The sequence below is a fragment of the Physeter macrocephalus genome, chromosome 19, assembly GCF_002837175.3.
Source record: "Physeter macrocephalus isolate SW-GA chromosome 19, ASM283717v5, whole genome shotgun sequence".
NCBI lineage: Eukaryota > Metazoa > Chordata > Mammalia > Artiodactyla > Physeteridae > Physeter > Physeter macrocephalus.
This window is the reverse complement of record NC_041232.1, coordinates 71167367-71182704: the sequence shown is the minus strand read 5'-3', so window position 1 is coordinate 71182704 and position 15338 is coordinate 71167367. Positions and strand designations below refer to the sequence as shown.

Below are 15338 nucleotides of genomic sequence, written 5' to 3'. Positions count from 1 at the left end.
CCCCTCTGGGGAAAAGAAGTGAATGGATAGCAGTGCAACTGTCTTAAAGTCCTTCTCCCAGGGATCCTGTCACATATTTCAGAGAACCCAAATACCCTCCAAGTAAATGACTTCTGAAAATTCCCATCTCAACCTGGTGAGATTTAAACTTTAGAATCACAGGATCATATGAATTATGATGGTATATCACGTAAAGTTTCAAATGATTGCAATCTGAGTCCACATAGCATATTGCAAATTATCACTAAATTAATTCAAAGTACAAATATAACAAGGTGTATACATATTTCCTATAATAATAAATATTACTGTCCAAAGGAAAAATAAAAGAGTGTGTGCGTGACAAGTTTGTTGCATCTCCACCCAAACGATGACTATCTGTGGGCCCCTTCCACTAGATGGTATACGAGCCAGCAACCCATGAAACAGGCTCCTGGCCTCCGGAAATATACATCTCCTTCACAGTTCTAGCTCCAGATGTGTTTATCACTTTGGAATTGAAATCTTATCAGTAAAAAAAAATGATTGACTCTTGCATTATAACAGAAGAATCAAAATCTTCTCACTATCTGATTACTTAATATTTATGAAGAGTCAAACCTTATCTGGATGATAAGTGGACTTTAAACTTGGACAGTCTTTACTACAAAATAATTTCAGAGAGAACTTATTTTTTACATTCAGGTATGTTTGGGGTTTGAAATAATAGCAGCCAAAAGCCTAGGCCTCCTGAAGGTGCCTTTTTCATTTGAAGGAGCATAATTCATGTGTATTTGCATGGGAACAAGCAGGTTGACTTGTAGATTCCTCTGAAGAATTCTTTTTTTTAAAATTAACCTTTTTTAAAAAAATTGAAGTATAGTTGATTTACAGTGTTGTGTTAATTTCTGCTGTACAGCAGTGATTCAGTTATACATGTATGTAACATTCTTTTTTGTATTATTTTCCATTATGGTTTATCACAGGATATTAAATACAGTTTCCTATGCTATACAGTAGGACCTTGTTGTTATCCATTCTATACAGTAGTTTGCATCTGCTAATCCCAATCTCCCACTGCCTTCCTCCCCCACCCTCCCTCTCCCTTGGCAACCACAAGTCTGTTCTCTGTTTGTGAGTCTGTTTCTGTTTCATAGATAAGTTCATTTGTGTCGTATTTTAGATTCCACAGATAAGTGATATCATATGATATTTGTCTTTCTCTTTCTGACTTCACTCAGTATGACAGTCTCTGGGTCCATCCGTGTTGCTGCAAATGGCATTATTTCATTCTTTTTTTATGGCTGAGTAATATTCCATTGTGTATATATACCACATCTTCTGTTCATCTGTCGATGGACATTTTGGTTGTTTCCAAGTCTGCAGCATTCTTAAATGCAGCTTGTGCTAGCTTTGTTACAGCAAATTTGTCCAGTATTAATGAAAGCTAGGTATTTTGTCACCTATGGACACAATGATACATTATATAGATACACGTGTGCATTCTGGAGAGAGCAAAAGGTGCCCTTTTGTCATATGCATTCTCTACCTTAATCAGCCCAGCATACAAACGAATGTCCTTTTCTGTTTTCTGATGCTGAGGCTTCACATGCAGTGGATGAAATCTCCAGAGGAGAAATAGGCATAAAAACTAAATGTGTAGAAGCTATTGGAGGTAAAAGAAAAATTGATTTTGGCTTTGATACATAAAAGTACCTTGAAAGGGTCCATTGGAAGGGACCTTGGGAGTAACTCCTCTAAATGTTATAGATGAGGAAATTCAGACCCAGAAGCACCAAGACCTACCTGAGCTCAGACAGCATGTTAGGACTCATTTTACCTGAGTCCTTCCACTCCACCATGCTGGTGTGCCTCTGCTCTTGCACTCTCATTTTCCCTCTTTTACAAGAATAGCAGAGATTGGCTCATCTTTTATTATGCATAACATCAACAGTGAGAGGTGAGAATCTTGTCACGTTTGCTCAGCAGACGGTTTGTGTGGCCCAAGTGTTGAGTACATGTAGGGCACATGGAGGCTGAGTGTGGAGAAGCTACATTGGTTTTCTCTTGCTCTGTAGTGAATCACCACAAGTCAGTGGCTTAAATCACCCATTCATTAGCTCACAGTTCTTTAGGTCAGAAGTCTGGGCACACGGCGTGACTGGGTTCTCTGCTAAGAATCTCCCTAGAATCAAGGTCAGGCCACGTTGTCAGCTGGAGATCAGCATCCTCTTGCAAGCTGAGAGCAGGATTCAGTTCTCTGTGGTTGTAGGACTGAGGTCTCCATTTCCTTGCTGGCTGTCAGCTGGGGCTGCTTTCTGCTCCCAGGGCCTCCCTCCTTCCTTGCCACATGGCTCCTCCTGTCTTCAAAGCCAGCAGTGGAGAATCTCCCTTCCATCAAACCCCTTTCATGCTTCAAATCTCTCTCACCAGGAAGAGCCCCATCCCCTTTGAGGACTGACCCAGTTAGGTTGGGAACACCCAGATAATCTCCTTATCTTAAGGTCAACCCCGATCTGGACCTGAATTATATCAATAAAATCCCTTCCCAGCAGTACCTCGGTTAGAGTTTGCTCGGGTCACTAGGAGAAAGTGTTTGTGTACACGGGGTGGGGAGACACACCTTGGGGCCATCGTAGCCTCCTGCCTCCTGCAGAGGCCATGGGAGAGAAGAGTTTGAAAGGCGTGGAGCCATTTTCTTTACCTGAAGCCCTTTAAGTTGGGATGCACCATGAGATTATGATTAGAGAGCTGAGTTTCAGGAGTTTGGAGCCGGGACACACAAGATGGGTGAGGAAACTGAGGACTTGGGTTAGCGTGGAGTCTTTGGGAAGGATGAGAAAGTAACAAATGGGGGAGGGGGATAGTCAATCTGAGACGTAACTTGTTTCAAGACTGGTGACTAGAAGATTATCAGCCAGAGGAAGCTATGGAATCAGGATAATGAGAGGTGGGGTTTGTTGTTTCAGCATCTTTTTTATTTGCATCAGTTCCGTGCTCCACAAATTAGTCTGTAAAAGAAAAGAAAGTCTCTTTGGTTGTGTCTGAGCGTGTGGTAAATAAAGAGTTTTCTTCAGAAGAGGTTTTTAGGAGGTTAATTTTTAGTCCAGGTTTCCTCCTGCAAACATAAAGTTGGAGTTTGGACCAGGTCTCTGAAGTTCCTCCTGTCTCTATTAGTCTGCAATTCTGTGATTCCATTACTAGAACAAAATGGAAGGATTTTCTTTTAATGATAAAAATATCAGTGTTCTCTCCAGATATGATTGTCTTACTCATGGGAACTTTACCACCTTTTATCATTTTGTTCCTTTTTTTTCTGTTGGAAATAAGTTTGCCTTCAGTATGATGCAATATATCCCTGCCAGCGAAACTTGCTGAAAGGAGGGGACTATGTTCTCACTGCTGCTTGTTTAGCTCTGGTTAAATATTTTACCCTCTGGCATGTGTGTGTGTTTGTAGAATGGCTGGGTTTAGCAAGTACATTCATAACTTCTGGTGTATGACTTTCTGGGTGAACAGATGGAGAGAGACCAACCTAACTGTCATCTTTAATTACTATTTGGGAGTGATTAATATTGACTTAGAGTGAACCACCGGAGCATGTATGTGAAGGGAGTAAGGTAGGGACGGGGCGTTTAGCTCTACCTACAGCTCTGCACCCTGGGGCATCCGCCCCCTCCCCACAGACGGATGGGGTAAAGAGCTGCCCATCCATCTATGGGTGCATCCTGATCATACCATGGTGGAAAACGAAATGCCTTTTCCTGTGGAAATTCATCTGACTATAGAAATACTTTTCTTTCTACTTTGAGATGGAAGAACTAAGAGTAGAAAAATAGAAACTCTTGGATAGGCGGAGCTTTTTTTTTTCTTTTAATTTTTTACTGAGGTACAGCATGTGTACAGAGACAAGCATAGAGCTCGTTTTCACAGGTTGAATACTCCCTTGTCGTGAGTGCCCAGATTTTTACAAACAGAACATTGTCCATCTCCTAGGCATCCCTTTTGTGTTCCCTTTCAGTCATTGCCCCTCCAGGGGTGACTACTGTCCTGACTTCGAATAGTGTGGGTTAGCTTTGTCTGTTTTGCGGTTTGTGGAAATGGAATTATGTGGTTATGTACTTGGTGTCTGGCTTCTCCACTCAACATTGTGAGATTTACTCCTATTGTTGCAATTTAGTTGTGAAATAAAGGCAGTTTCCCATTATATAACTTTCAAATATCAAGATATTGAACAGATTGATACATTTTGAGACTTTTTTAAATTATGAGAATATAGCTAAGGTGAAGAAAGCACACTCTTCTAGAGGGAAGATAACCTGGTACAACCCTTTTAGAAACGAAGTGAGTAAAATATATGCCAACAGGTTTAAAAATTATCAATATTCTTTACCCCCCAGTATTTTCACGACTAGGAAGCTATCCTTAGAAAATGGAGTCAGAAAAACCTTTATACACATACAAAATGCTTATTACAATGTGTTTTATTATTTATTTTTTAAACTTTTTAAAAGGTGGTTTGAGAGAAGGCAAATTTTTTTTGTTTATTTATTTATGGCTGTGTTGGGTCTTGGTTGCTGCACGCGGGCTTTCTCTAGTTGTGGCGAGCGGGGCACGGGCTTCTCATTGCAGTGGCTTCTCTTGTTGCAGAGCACGGGCTCTAGGTGCGCGGGCTTCAGCAGTTGTGGCACGCGGGCTTAGTTGCCCCGTGGCATGTGGGATCTTCCCGGACCAGAGATCAAACCCGTGTCCTCTGCACTGGCAGGCGGACTGTCAACCACTGCGCCACCAGGGAAGTCTACAATGTTATTTTTTAGAGTAAAAAAATTGGGGGAAGGAACTTAGTGCCTGTAATAGGAAAATGGTCACATGTTACATTCACAGGTTACATTCCTTTACAATAATACATAGAAAGACTTTTTTAAAGCTATGATAACATGCTCAAAATACAATGCTAAAATAATCAGGATGTAAATGTATATTTAGCATGATGGAAACTATTACAGAAATAGGCATTTCCAAAAGGACTGGAAGAAATAACAGAATGTCAATAGTGTTGTTTTTCCTCTGGATGGTGGGATTATGAGATTTTTTTTCCCCTATTCTTGGCCAGATCTTTTTTTTTTTTTTTTTTTTTTACTTCTAGTTTATGTCACTGTTTATGATTAGAAATAAAAGTTTACCTTTTAAAAACTTTAAAATTAATGTTGGCATCCTCCTTAACAATCAATGACTTGTTTTCTTGAGGCTGTTTTGGGCTTTGCAGTACAATTGGTCCTCTGTGCCCGCAGATGCGGAACACCAGCTGTATCTGCTGTAGTCTGCCATTTTATAAGGGACTAGAGCATCCATAGAATTTGCCTGCGGGTGTTCCTGGAATCAGTCCCCTGCGGGTACCGAGGGGTAACCATACATCCTCACCCAGCACGTGAACTGCACTGGTGAACCCTTGGTGGTAAGCTCAGCTTTTCTGGTTTTCTCTCCTGCCTCGCTTGCTAGGTCAGCTCAACTACCAGGCGGCCTCTCCTGACGAAGGTGCTCTGGTAAGCGCCGCCAGGAACTTCGGTTTTGCCTTCCTCACCAGGACCCAGAACACGATCACCATCAGTGAGTTGGGCACTGAGAGGACCTACAATGTTCTCGCCATCTTAGACTTCAACAGTGACCGGAAGCGAATGTCTATAATTGGTAGGTCTCCCTCAGCGTATGTCTGTGAATGGCTCATTGAGATGCTGCCTTTCACACGTTTTATTTAGTGACACCAGGATATAAAATAGGCAGTGAATGAACCCCTTGGCTCCCGGAGGATTTCCGCAGGCTTGTCCAAACTAGTGTTTTCTTTCTTCATTCTACACCATGTCCATCACTCAGAGGGACAAATGCAGTAGATCTGCATCTTGCAGATGTTGGTGTATCTTCAAAGATGTGGGCTGCCAGCTGTGGAATCTGGGTGGCAGCACCGTGGGCGGTAGACCCACAACATGAGCTTTTATATCGTGAGTCACTCTGAGCGTTTCTGCTGGAGGCTTGAGGGACATCAGGGAAGGGAGAATGTAGCAGGAGAGGAGTTCTGAGAAAAGCGAGTAGTCTGTGCTTATGAATCAAAATCATACCTCCAGCCCAGGCAGCCAAGGGGAGACGATGATCACTTCATAATATTGAAATGTTTTAAGTTCACATTTTGAAATAATTTCAAACTTACAGAAAAATTGCAAGAACACTTGAAAGAACTCTTGTATTTTCTTCCATATCCACCATTGTTAGCACTGGTCATAAATTCTTTGTCATTATCATTTACAAGTTCTTGTTTTCTCAGCCATTTGAGAGTCAATTGCAGATCTCATGCCCCTTTTCCCCAAATACTTATGTAGGTATTTCCTAAGATCGGGAACCTTCACTTATTTTTATATACAGCACACCGATCAGACTCAGAAAATTTAACATTACAGTATCATTATCTGTACAGAACGTTTTCGAATTTTACCAGGAATTCTCTTTCTGATTCAGGACCCCACCTAATATTCCACATTGCATTCGGTGATCGTTACTCTGGTCTCCTTTATTCTAGAAGAGTTCCACAACCTGTTTTTGATCTTTCATACACTGACATTTTTGAAAAGCCCAGGCCTGTTATTTTGTCGAGAGTCCCTCAATTTGGGTTTGTCTGATGTTCCCTCATGATTAGATTCAGATGACGCACTGTTGGCAGGAAGGGTACGTAGATCGGTGCCGTGTCTTTCCCAGCATATCACATCAGAAGGCATGTGATTGCTGGTCACATCAGCTTGGATCACTGGGTTAAGTGATATCTATAAGCTTTTCCACCATGAGGTTGACTTTTTAACCAAAAAGATATATAGGTTTAACTGCCTCCTGAACTCTGATTAGGCTCATTTTACTGAGTGCTTTCTGCATACCCAGCACTGATCTGGGCTGATTATCATGCCTGGCATCTACCTTAGAGAACTTAAAATCTAGTTACTGATGAGACACATAATACAATTAAATTACTGCAGAGATCAAAAAAGCCATGAAAATGGTCACAAGGAGCGTGTTTTGGTCCCAGTATTAAAGGCAGTTAAGTGTGGTGGGTTTTTAGGTAAGAAAGATTCCCACTGGCTGGCATGGACAAAAAAGGCTCTATGGAAGAAGCTAGCACATAGTAGGGAGTCGGTGAATATTTGCTGAAAGAATAAGCAAGGCTATGGAAAACTGAGCCGACTAAAGGAATCTTTTCATATTTATTTCACTACTACATTCTATGTAGATAGTGGCTCACCAATGTTGTTGAGATCGACATTTTTCTCGGTACATTGCTGATTTTAAACTAACTATGAATGTTTAGCACTGTAACATATGAATGTACTTTTCTTTTAAGAAATCAAACGTTAACTTTACCATTTGCTTTTCCTTCCCTTGCTACTAGTAAGAACGCCAGAAGGCAATATCAGGCTTTATTGTAAAGGTGCTGACACTGTAATTTATGAACGGTTACATCGAATGAATCCTATGAAACAAGAGACACAGGATGCCCTGGATGTAAGTCTCACTTCCAGTCTTTATGCCACAGATTCCAAACTTATTTTCTGGTACTATCCCTTAAGCTGGAATGAAAACTCTGTGTTAACCGTTGACCTTTCTATTGTCTTGGTGTAGTTGAGTGGAAAGAGCACCAAAGTAGGAATATGTTCTGTCCCTGACGCTGACTTCCTAGGAAATGACCTTGCTACCTCTTCCCAGCATCCAGGTCAGCAGTATCTACAGGACTGATCCAGGAGAACGACTGGTCTTTCTTCTGGTGAACTCGAGCAAGCTACATAACCATCCTGTGCCGTAGTCTCCAAGAATTCCAACGTCCTAGTGTACAGTGAAGGAAAGAAAGCATTCATGTATGATAGGGCATGACAAAGCAGTGCACTGGATAATCAAGTTCTGATATCTTTGTTAGAGAATCAGTTTGGTCTTCATTACTTCAAACTTGCTATTTTAGGGGACTATGTACTTGGTCCAGTGATATTGCAATTATTCAGAATGCTTCTGGAAATTTCTCTGTTAGAATTGCCTACCAACCCTTATATTGTTTTGCTTATATATAACGATGGCAATGAAGTATGGAGCATATCTGTCAGATCTGGTGTCCCAGTTCTGCCTCTTTACTTGTTTTGTGCCCTCTGGGTGGAAATGGTTGATGTCTCAGATGAATCATTAATTGCCCGTGTGAAAGAGGAAGGGGATAATTCCTACCATGGAGGGTTGGTGCAAAGCCTCGTGGATGAAAAGCATCTTGCACAGCCCCTAGCACTTAGTAGGTGCTTAATAAAGGGTTTTCTTCTTCCCTTCACTTGACGGGTCTGAGTTTGGGGGCCAAAGGTCCTTCAGAAAGAAGCCTGATGAATATGATGTTTAGTAAGTGGGGTCACACTTTAAGGTTATATATGTTACTGAAGCAGTTACACTGGATAATTTCTCACGAGGAGATGAACAAGGGCAGTCTAATCAAATACATGCAGAACCTTGCAAAGAGTCCTTGACAACAGACCTTCAGTTGGGTGAACCAGTTCTGCCATTTTTGGCTAGACAAGATGTGATTGTGAAGTAATGGAACATTTTTACTGGTTCATATTTAAGCTCTTTAAAATGGCTTAAATCTGTTCACCATGATTAAATTTTCCAGACTCTTTCATTAAAATGTTTTTTCTCAGCTTTAACAGTGGCTCATGTATTTCAGAATTGGTTTGAGGGAATAATGCTTGGTTGAGAGTTCATAGTTGATTGGACTTGTAACAGTTTGTAGAAACAAATTATAAAGGTGTCAGGTCTGGTTTACAAAATCATTATACCCCAAGGCAGCTTCCTTGGTCTGTTATTCTCTTAGTTAAGAGAAAAAGGGTTTTTTAAGTTCTCATGACTTGATTTAGAAGAAAGGTATGCTTTTCCCTTGAACTAATTTGGGAATTACGAATATATTCCTAAGATACTGAGAATACTTAGAAAAACAAAGTATTTGTTTAATCTCCTCTATGGAATATACGTGTACAGAATCAATCTTTCACAGCCTTTAAAAATTCTTATTGTATTATTTCAAAGTAAGATTTCAAACTTGATCTTGAATTACATAAAATTAACTATTCTTTGGGTGAATGGATTGTCTTTCAAATTAAACAGATCTTTGCAAGTGAGACTCTTAGAACCCTGTGCCTTTGCTATAAGGAAATTGAAGAAAAAGAATTTGAAGAATGGAATAAAAAGTTTACGGCTGCAAGTATAGCCTCAACCAACCGGGATGAAGCTCTGGATAAAGTATATGAGGAGATTGAAAAAGACTTAATTGTGAGTTTTAACCTTTGTAACTTTTTCCTTGATATTCCAAACAGAATTGGAAATTTTATTAAGTTTTATTACAGTTTTGATCTCATGCTTGAAAGATAATTCCAACTTCAGTATTTGAAATTGGTACAGTGGAACTAGGTCACTTGAATTTCTTTTGTTCAGCAAGCAAAATAGGAGTTGCCATTAAGAGAAACCAAATGACAGAAAACACTATGAGTTTCTGATTCTATTATTTTTATATCACTTATTAAAATTCATTATGATTTGTATACAGTAACAAGCCAGCATATACTTATTACATTGTGAGAATTACTGAGATGATTTATATTTTGCAAAATCTTGAAATGAGAAAATATACCATTTGTTAAAGAGACTTTTTAAAGTTTAATACTTACTGCCTTTAGAGTTTATATTAAAAGGAAATGTTCAGTGAATAGTTATTACTGACTTTTAGCAAGAGAAATTGGCTTGTGTCCGTGTAAAGTAGTATACACACAATGAAAGTATATTTTTATTGTCTTTGATTTGTACTTATATTTTTGTCTTGGTGAATTACTTTAAGAAAAAAGTTTTTGGCTGTTTGGTTTTTGATGAGTGTGACACACGACAACCTTCCCAGTTAATGCTGGCCACTGGCCCCAATAGAGCACCAACTGGGGTGTATTTAGTCCTCCTTTTTACAGTTTGGCAAACTGCAATTACAGAACATTTTTGGCTTATTTGCTAATTCCTTTCTTCTAATGTACATTTCAGCTGTTGGGAGCAACAGCTATTGAAGACAAGCTACAAGACGGAGTCCCAGAAACCATTTCAAAACTTGCAAAAGCTGACATTAAGATCTGGGTGCTTACTGGAGACAAAAAGGGTAACTTAGTTTGCAGGGAAGCTTATTTGTTAATTCACAAATATTCATAGCTCCTGTTTCCCTTGCTCAAGGTGACCTCAAACTTTCCATCCTGTACCAACACTGTCCGTTTCTTTGGGACAGAGACTCTTTCCCTAAGAAATCCTTCTCTGTTATTCCAGCCCATCCTGACCGCATCCTTCCCGAAGCTCCCTCAGTAGCAGAGTTTACTCCTTAAAACTGAGCTCTTTGTCTTCCTGATTGTGTTTAGTCTTCTCTCTCCCACCAGATGTGGGCTGCTCTACTGGGCTTCTATCCTCTGGTCCCTTCTGTCCTTGCCAGCACTTTGCCACCTGTTGGGCATAGAGTAGAACAGTACAAAATACTGAACAACTTTTGTTTTCTTGCCCCTTTTACTGCTTGAAAATTATAATGAAAATTTTATACCCAAGGGAAGATTTTCATTTTTAAATTTAGAGCTCAACAAGTTGTTTGTATTGATCCTTTACTTCAGAAGCCTCCCATGGGAAACAAGATCATTTCTCTTACTCTGACTGACATTGTTGATGGGGTTACACACTTTGATAAGCTAAGGGATTGAGTCCTGACCTTAAACAAATAATGGTGGTGGAAGAGAGGAAAAAATCTCCAGTCGGAGCCCCATGTGAGGGCTTATGGAAATGGTTATCCTTCTCCCCCATAACAGAATGATTAAACCACATGAACTAAATGTGTTCAGTATTTCAACCAACATTGATTTATTAAATAACCAGTTTAGGTATTTGATATATAGCATGTTTTATCATTGAAAACATCTCAACCAGACTTTGACTTATTACATTTACTTTATTACAGAGAAAGGGATTTTTTTTCTTTGTGATTTCTAAACATTGCTACAGAAAAACAACATATTTGATTGAATCTGGTTATTTCATTAATCGAAAAAATATCATTACTAAAGTCCATTATTAAATTCATCAGTAGGAATGACATTTGACTTAATTTTTTTCTGTTGTAGAAACTGCTGAAAATATAGGATTTGCCTGTGAACTTCTTACTGAAGATACCACTATCTGCTATGGGGAAGATATCAGGTGAGTAAAGGGCCTGCAGTATGAGAATATGTCACGTCTCATTTTTATAAAAGCAAGACTAGACCCAGTAGACACAGCAGATACAGAGAAATGGGAGCTAGAATGTGTCAGTTGGGACAGTTTCCTTAAGTTTAAATGAAGCAAGGAAACAACAGGCAGCTCCAATTTACCATGTTTCGACCTTATGATGTAGGAAAACCTGGGGCCTTGTTTGCCCTTTCAGGGGCCGTTTTTCTGTATTCCTTGGAAGCCCTCAGTGCTTGTCTGCTGAAAAAGGAAGTGGGCTTGAGACGCCACTATTTAGTATGAATTATATACATATTTTTTTCTCTTCCAGCCTTTAGTGATTTGTCTTGATCACTCCTTATTTTCAACTTGAAAATGAGAATGAGTGTGGAAAGTGAATAATAAATACCTAATCTTCTAGTGCAGTGGTTTTCAACTGCGGTAGGGGAGGTGGAGACTTTGCCTTCCGGGGAACATTTGGCAATGTCTGGAGACATCTTTGACTGTCACAGTGTGGAAGGAGGGGGGTGCTCCTGGCTTCCAGTGGGTAGAGGCCAGGGGTGCTGCTAAACATCCTACAATACAATAGACAGCCACATGCAACAAGGAATTAATTGGCCCAAGACGTCAGTTGTGCCAAGGTTGAGAAACCTGTTGTTAAAGGTGAAGAACAAAGGCTCTGTGTGTGTAACGAGGAAAACTCTGGCTGAGAGTTCGGAGTCCTGAGTCCTCATTGCGGTTTTCCCATCAACTCGTTGCAGGCAAATCACGTTCTCTCTCTCGGGCTTGATTTCCTTATTTGTAACATGAAGAGACTGGGTATTTACGGTCCCTTTTACTCCAAAATTCCACGACTCATTTTTCTATCACATGAGTGAGTTGTATGTGCTCTTCTCAATAATTTGTTGATATAAAACACTGAGAATATCTCAAAAGCAGACATAACTTTATGTGGAAATCAGTTTTTTTCTGCCCAACAGTGGTCCCTGTTTGTTAATACACTAGGGTTCACCCCTGTGTATTATAATTCAGATCAAGACTGCCCTCCTCCTGTTGCTTGTGAACACATTTTTCAACTGTACCTTCCTTTAGCTGCCTTTGGCAAATACTGAAGTACCATGAACATGGTGCCTCCATGGTGGAGGAATCAAGACTTAAGTAAGATTATATGCCACTTTATTAAAAAATGGGCAAAGGACCTGAATAGACATTTGTCCAAAGAGGACATACAGTGGTCGATAAACATATGAAATAATGCTCAACATCACTTAGCATTAGAGAAATACAAATTAAAACCACAATTTCACCTCACACGGATGGCTACTATTTAAACAACACAGAAAATAACAAGTCTGGGCAAGTATGTGGAAAAATTTGAACCCTGTGCACTATTGTTGGGAATATAAACTGGTGCAGCCACTATGGAAAATAGTGTGGTGGTACCTCAAAAAAATTAGAATTACCATATGGTCCAGCAGTCCCACTTCTGGATACATATCCAAAAGAATTAAAAGCAGGGACTTGAACAGATATTTGTCCACCCATGTCCACAGCAGCATTATTCACAATAGCCGAGAAGTGGAAGCAACCCAAGTGTCCACTGACAGATGAATGGATAAACCAAATGTGGTGTATCCATACAGTGGAATATTATTCACCCTTAAAAAGGAATAAAATCCTGACATATGCTACAACATGAATAAACCTTGAGAACAGTGAAATAAGATAGTATTAAGTGAAGCCAATCACAAAAAGACACGATTCCATTATATGAGTTACCTAGAGTCATCAAATTCATAGAAACAGCAGAGTGGTGATTACCAGGAGCTGGGGGGAGGGGAGAAATGGGGAGTTGTTATTTAATAGGTATAGAGTTTCATTTTAAAAGATGAAAAAGCTCTGGAGATTGGCGATATGAATATACTTAATACTACTGAACTGTATACTCAGAAATGGTTAAGATGATAAATTTTATGTTTTTTACCACAATTTTTAAAAGATTATGTCAGAATTATCTCAGTCAAGGGCCTGTTCATGGTCTTGTACTTTAAACACTTAAATTTTTCCCCCAGTGCTCTTCTTCATACAAGGATGGAAAACCAGAGGAACAGAAGTGGAGTCTATGCAAAATTTGTACCCCAAGCACACGAACCTTTTTTTCCATCTGGTGGAAACCGTGCCTTAATAATCACTGGTTCTTGGTTGGTATGTATCATTAGTGTCTCTCCCTTTGGCTCAAACTAAAGCAGGTCATTCTGGACCAATTTTAGATGGTTTGTCATATTAATTACCAACCTAAAAATCTCTTAGCCTATAAATAAAGTGCAATTTCCCAAGTCTGAGAGTTAATATTATATGGTACATATAATAATATTATATGATACAAACTGGTGGCAGTGGTTATTACTAGTTTATCAACTAACTAGTTGATAATTTAAATTTCAATTTTCTTCTTTGTATATTTTAAAATTTTCTATATTTTTATAGTAAATATTTTATAATCGGAACAATATCATCAATGCTATAACCCAAGAATTATCCTTCAGATGATTAAAGTCTTGGAAATGGTACTTAAAAAAAAAACATTTATTTATTTATTTATCTTGGGCTGCGGTGGGTCTTTGTCACTGCACGTGGGCTTTCTCTAGCTGCAGCAAGCAGGGGCTACTCTTCGTTGCGGTGTGCAGGCTTCTTATTGCGGTGGCTTCTCGTCGCAGAGCACGGGCTCTAGGTGCGGTCTTCAGTAGTCGTGGCCCACAGGCTCAGTAGTTGTGGCGCACGGGCTTAGTCGCTCCGCGGCATGTGGGATCTTCCCGGACCGGGGCTCGAACCTGTGTCACCTGCATTGGCAGGCGGATTCTTAACCACTGCGCCACCAGGGAAGCCCGGGAATGGTACTCCTGTTATTAAACCCCCCAATGGTTAGAATCCTTTCCCTTTCTGATTTTCACAGAATGAAATTCTTCTTGAGAAAAAGACCAAGAGAAGTAAGATTTTGAAACTGAAGTTCCCCAGGACAGAAGAAGAAAGACGAATGCGGACACAAAGTAAGAGGAGGCTGGAAGCTAAAAAGGAGCAGCAGCAGCAGAACTTTGTGGACCTGGCCTGTGAGTGCAGTGCGGTCATCTGCTGCCGGGTCACCCCCAAGCAGAAGGCCATGGTGGTGGACCTGGTGAAGAGGTACAAGAAAGCCATCACGCTCGCCATTGGAGACGGGGCCAATGATGTCAACATGATCAAAAGTGAGTCTCGCACATGGCCAGCACCACCTGAATTGGTAGAGAGGAAATGGCAGGAACATTTTGGGGGGTAGTTTTGTTCTGATTTCATTGCTTGGGCTTTCATGAAGCAGACCTTTAATAAAGGCACTTCACTGTGGTAACTACACCTGTGACCCTGCCCTCAGGAAGCTTACAGTCCACTCAGCAGGAGCGCAGGCATGACTATTCTATACAAAGCGTGCCAAGTTGAAGATGAGCTCTGTGTGGGTGAACTTACCCTTATTTGTCTCCTCCTTTGACATATGTTTGGATTTGGTTGTGTTTTCTCCTGCTGCTTCTCCTCCCATATTTCTTCAGGGCTTATGAAGAACCCTGCTATTTAATGTTTTGCAAAAATCTCTGCTGAGCTTGGCATAAATTATTGAACTCTCTGTTATTTGCTTTGGGAATATTATTCTCCCACACCTAAGCATTGTTTTCTGGGGCTTTCTTCTTGCCTTTGGTAAACCTGTTGAACTTCACCATTAGGTGACCTAGTGTGAGCTCAGTGTAACATTGAAGCACAGCTCCGACGTGGCCTCAACACTCTCCTGACCTCCCAAGGTCATTTAGCTGGTTGGAGGACCCTAGGTACCCACAAATTGACGGATTGAGTCCTGTCACTGCAGAAATACAATTTTGCTGGTATTAAAAGCATACGGAACCAAACCCTCATCAATATGTCTGAATCCTGGTCCTTTTTCTCCCTGTATTACTTATACAGGAGTATCTTGTAATGAAAATGCCCAAACTAATGAGGTCTGAATACTTGTCCTCATCCTAATGCCAGCAATGCTGTGTCACCCTGGGCTCATGCTCAGGCCT

The 15338-nt window shown here is 40.2% G+C and overlaps 1 protein-coding gene across 2 annotated transcripts in view; it reads left to right on the top strand.

Moving 5' to 3' along the window:
* The window catches only part of ATP8B1 (ATPase phospholipid transporting 8B1), a 112244-nt gene that overhangs the window by 87444 nt on the left and 9462 nt on the right, over positions 1-15338 (top strand). For both annotated transcript variants that reach the window (XM_024132308.3, XM_055080263.1), the window contains exons 16-22: positions 5479-5667; positions 7406-7518; positions 9145-9309; positions 10063-10174; positions 11172-11247; positions 13326-13458; positions 14207-14495. In XM_024132308.3, the coding sequence (XP_023988076.1) occupies positions 5479-5667; positions 7406-7518; positions 9145-9309; positions 10063-10174; positions 11172-11247; positions 13326-13458; positions 14207-14495 (1077 nt within the window). The remainder of the gene's footprint in view (positions 1-5478; positions 5668-7405; positions 7519-9144; positions 9310-10062; positions 10175-11171; positions 11248-13325; positions 13459-14206; positions 14496-15338) is intronic.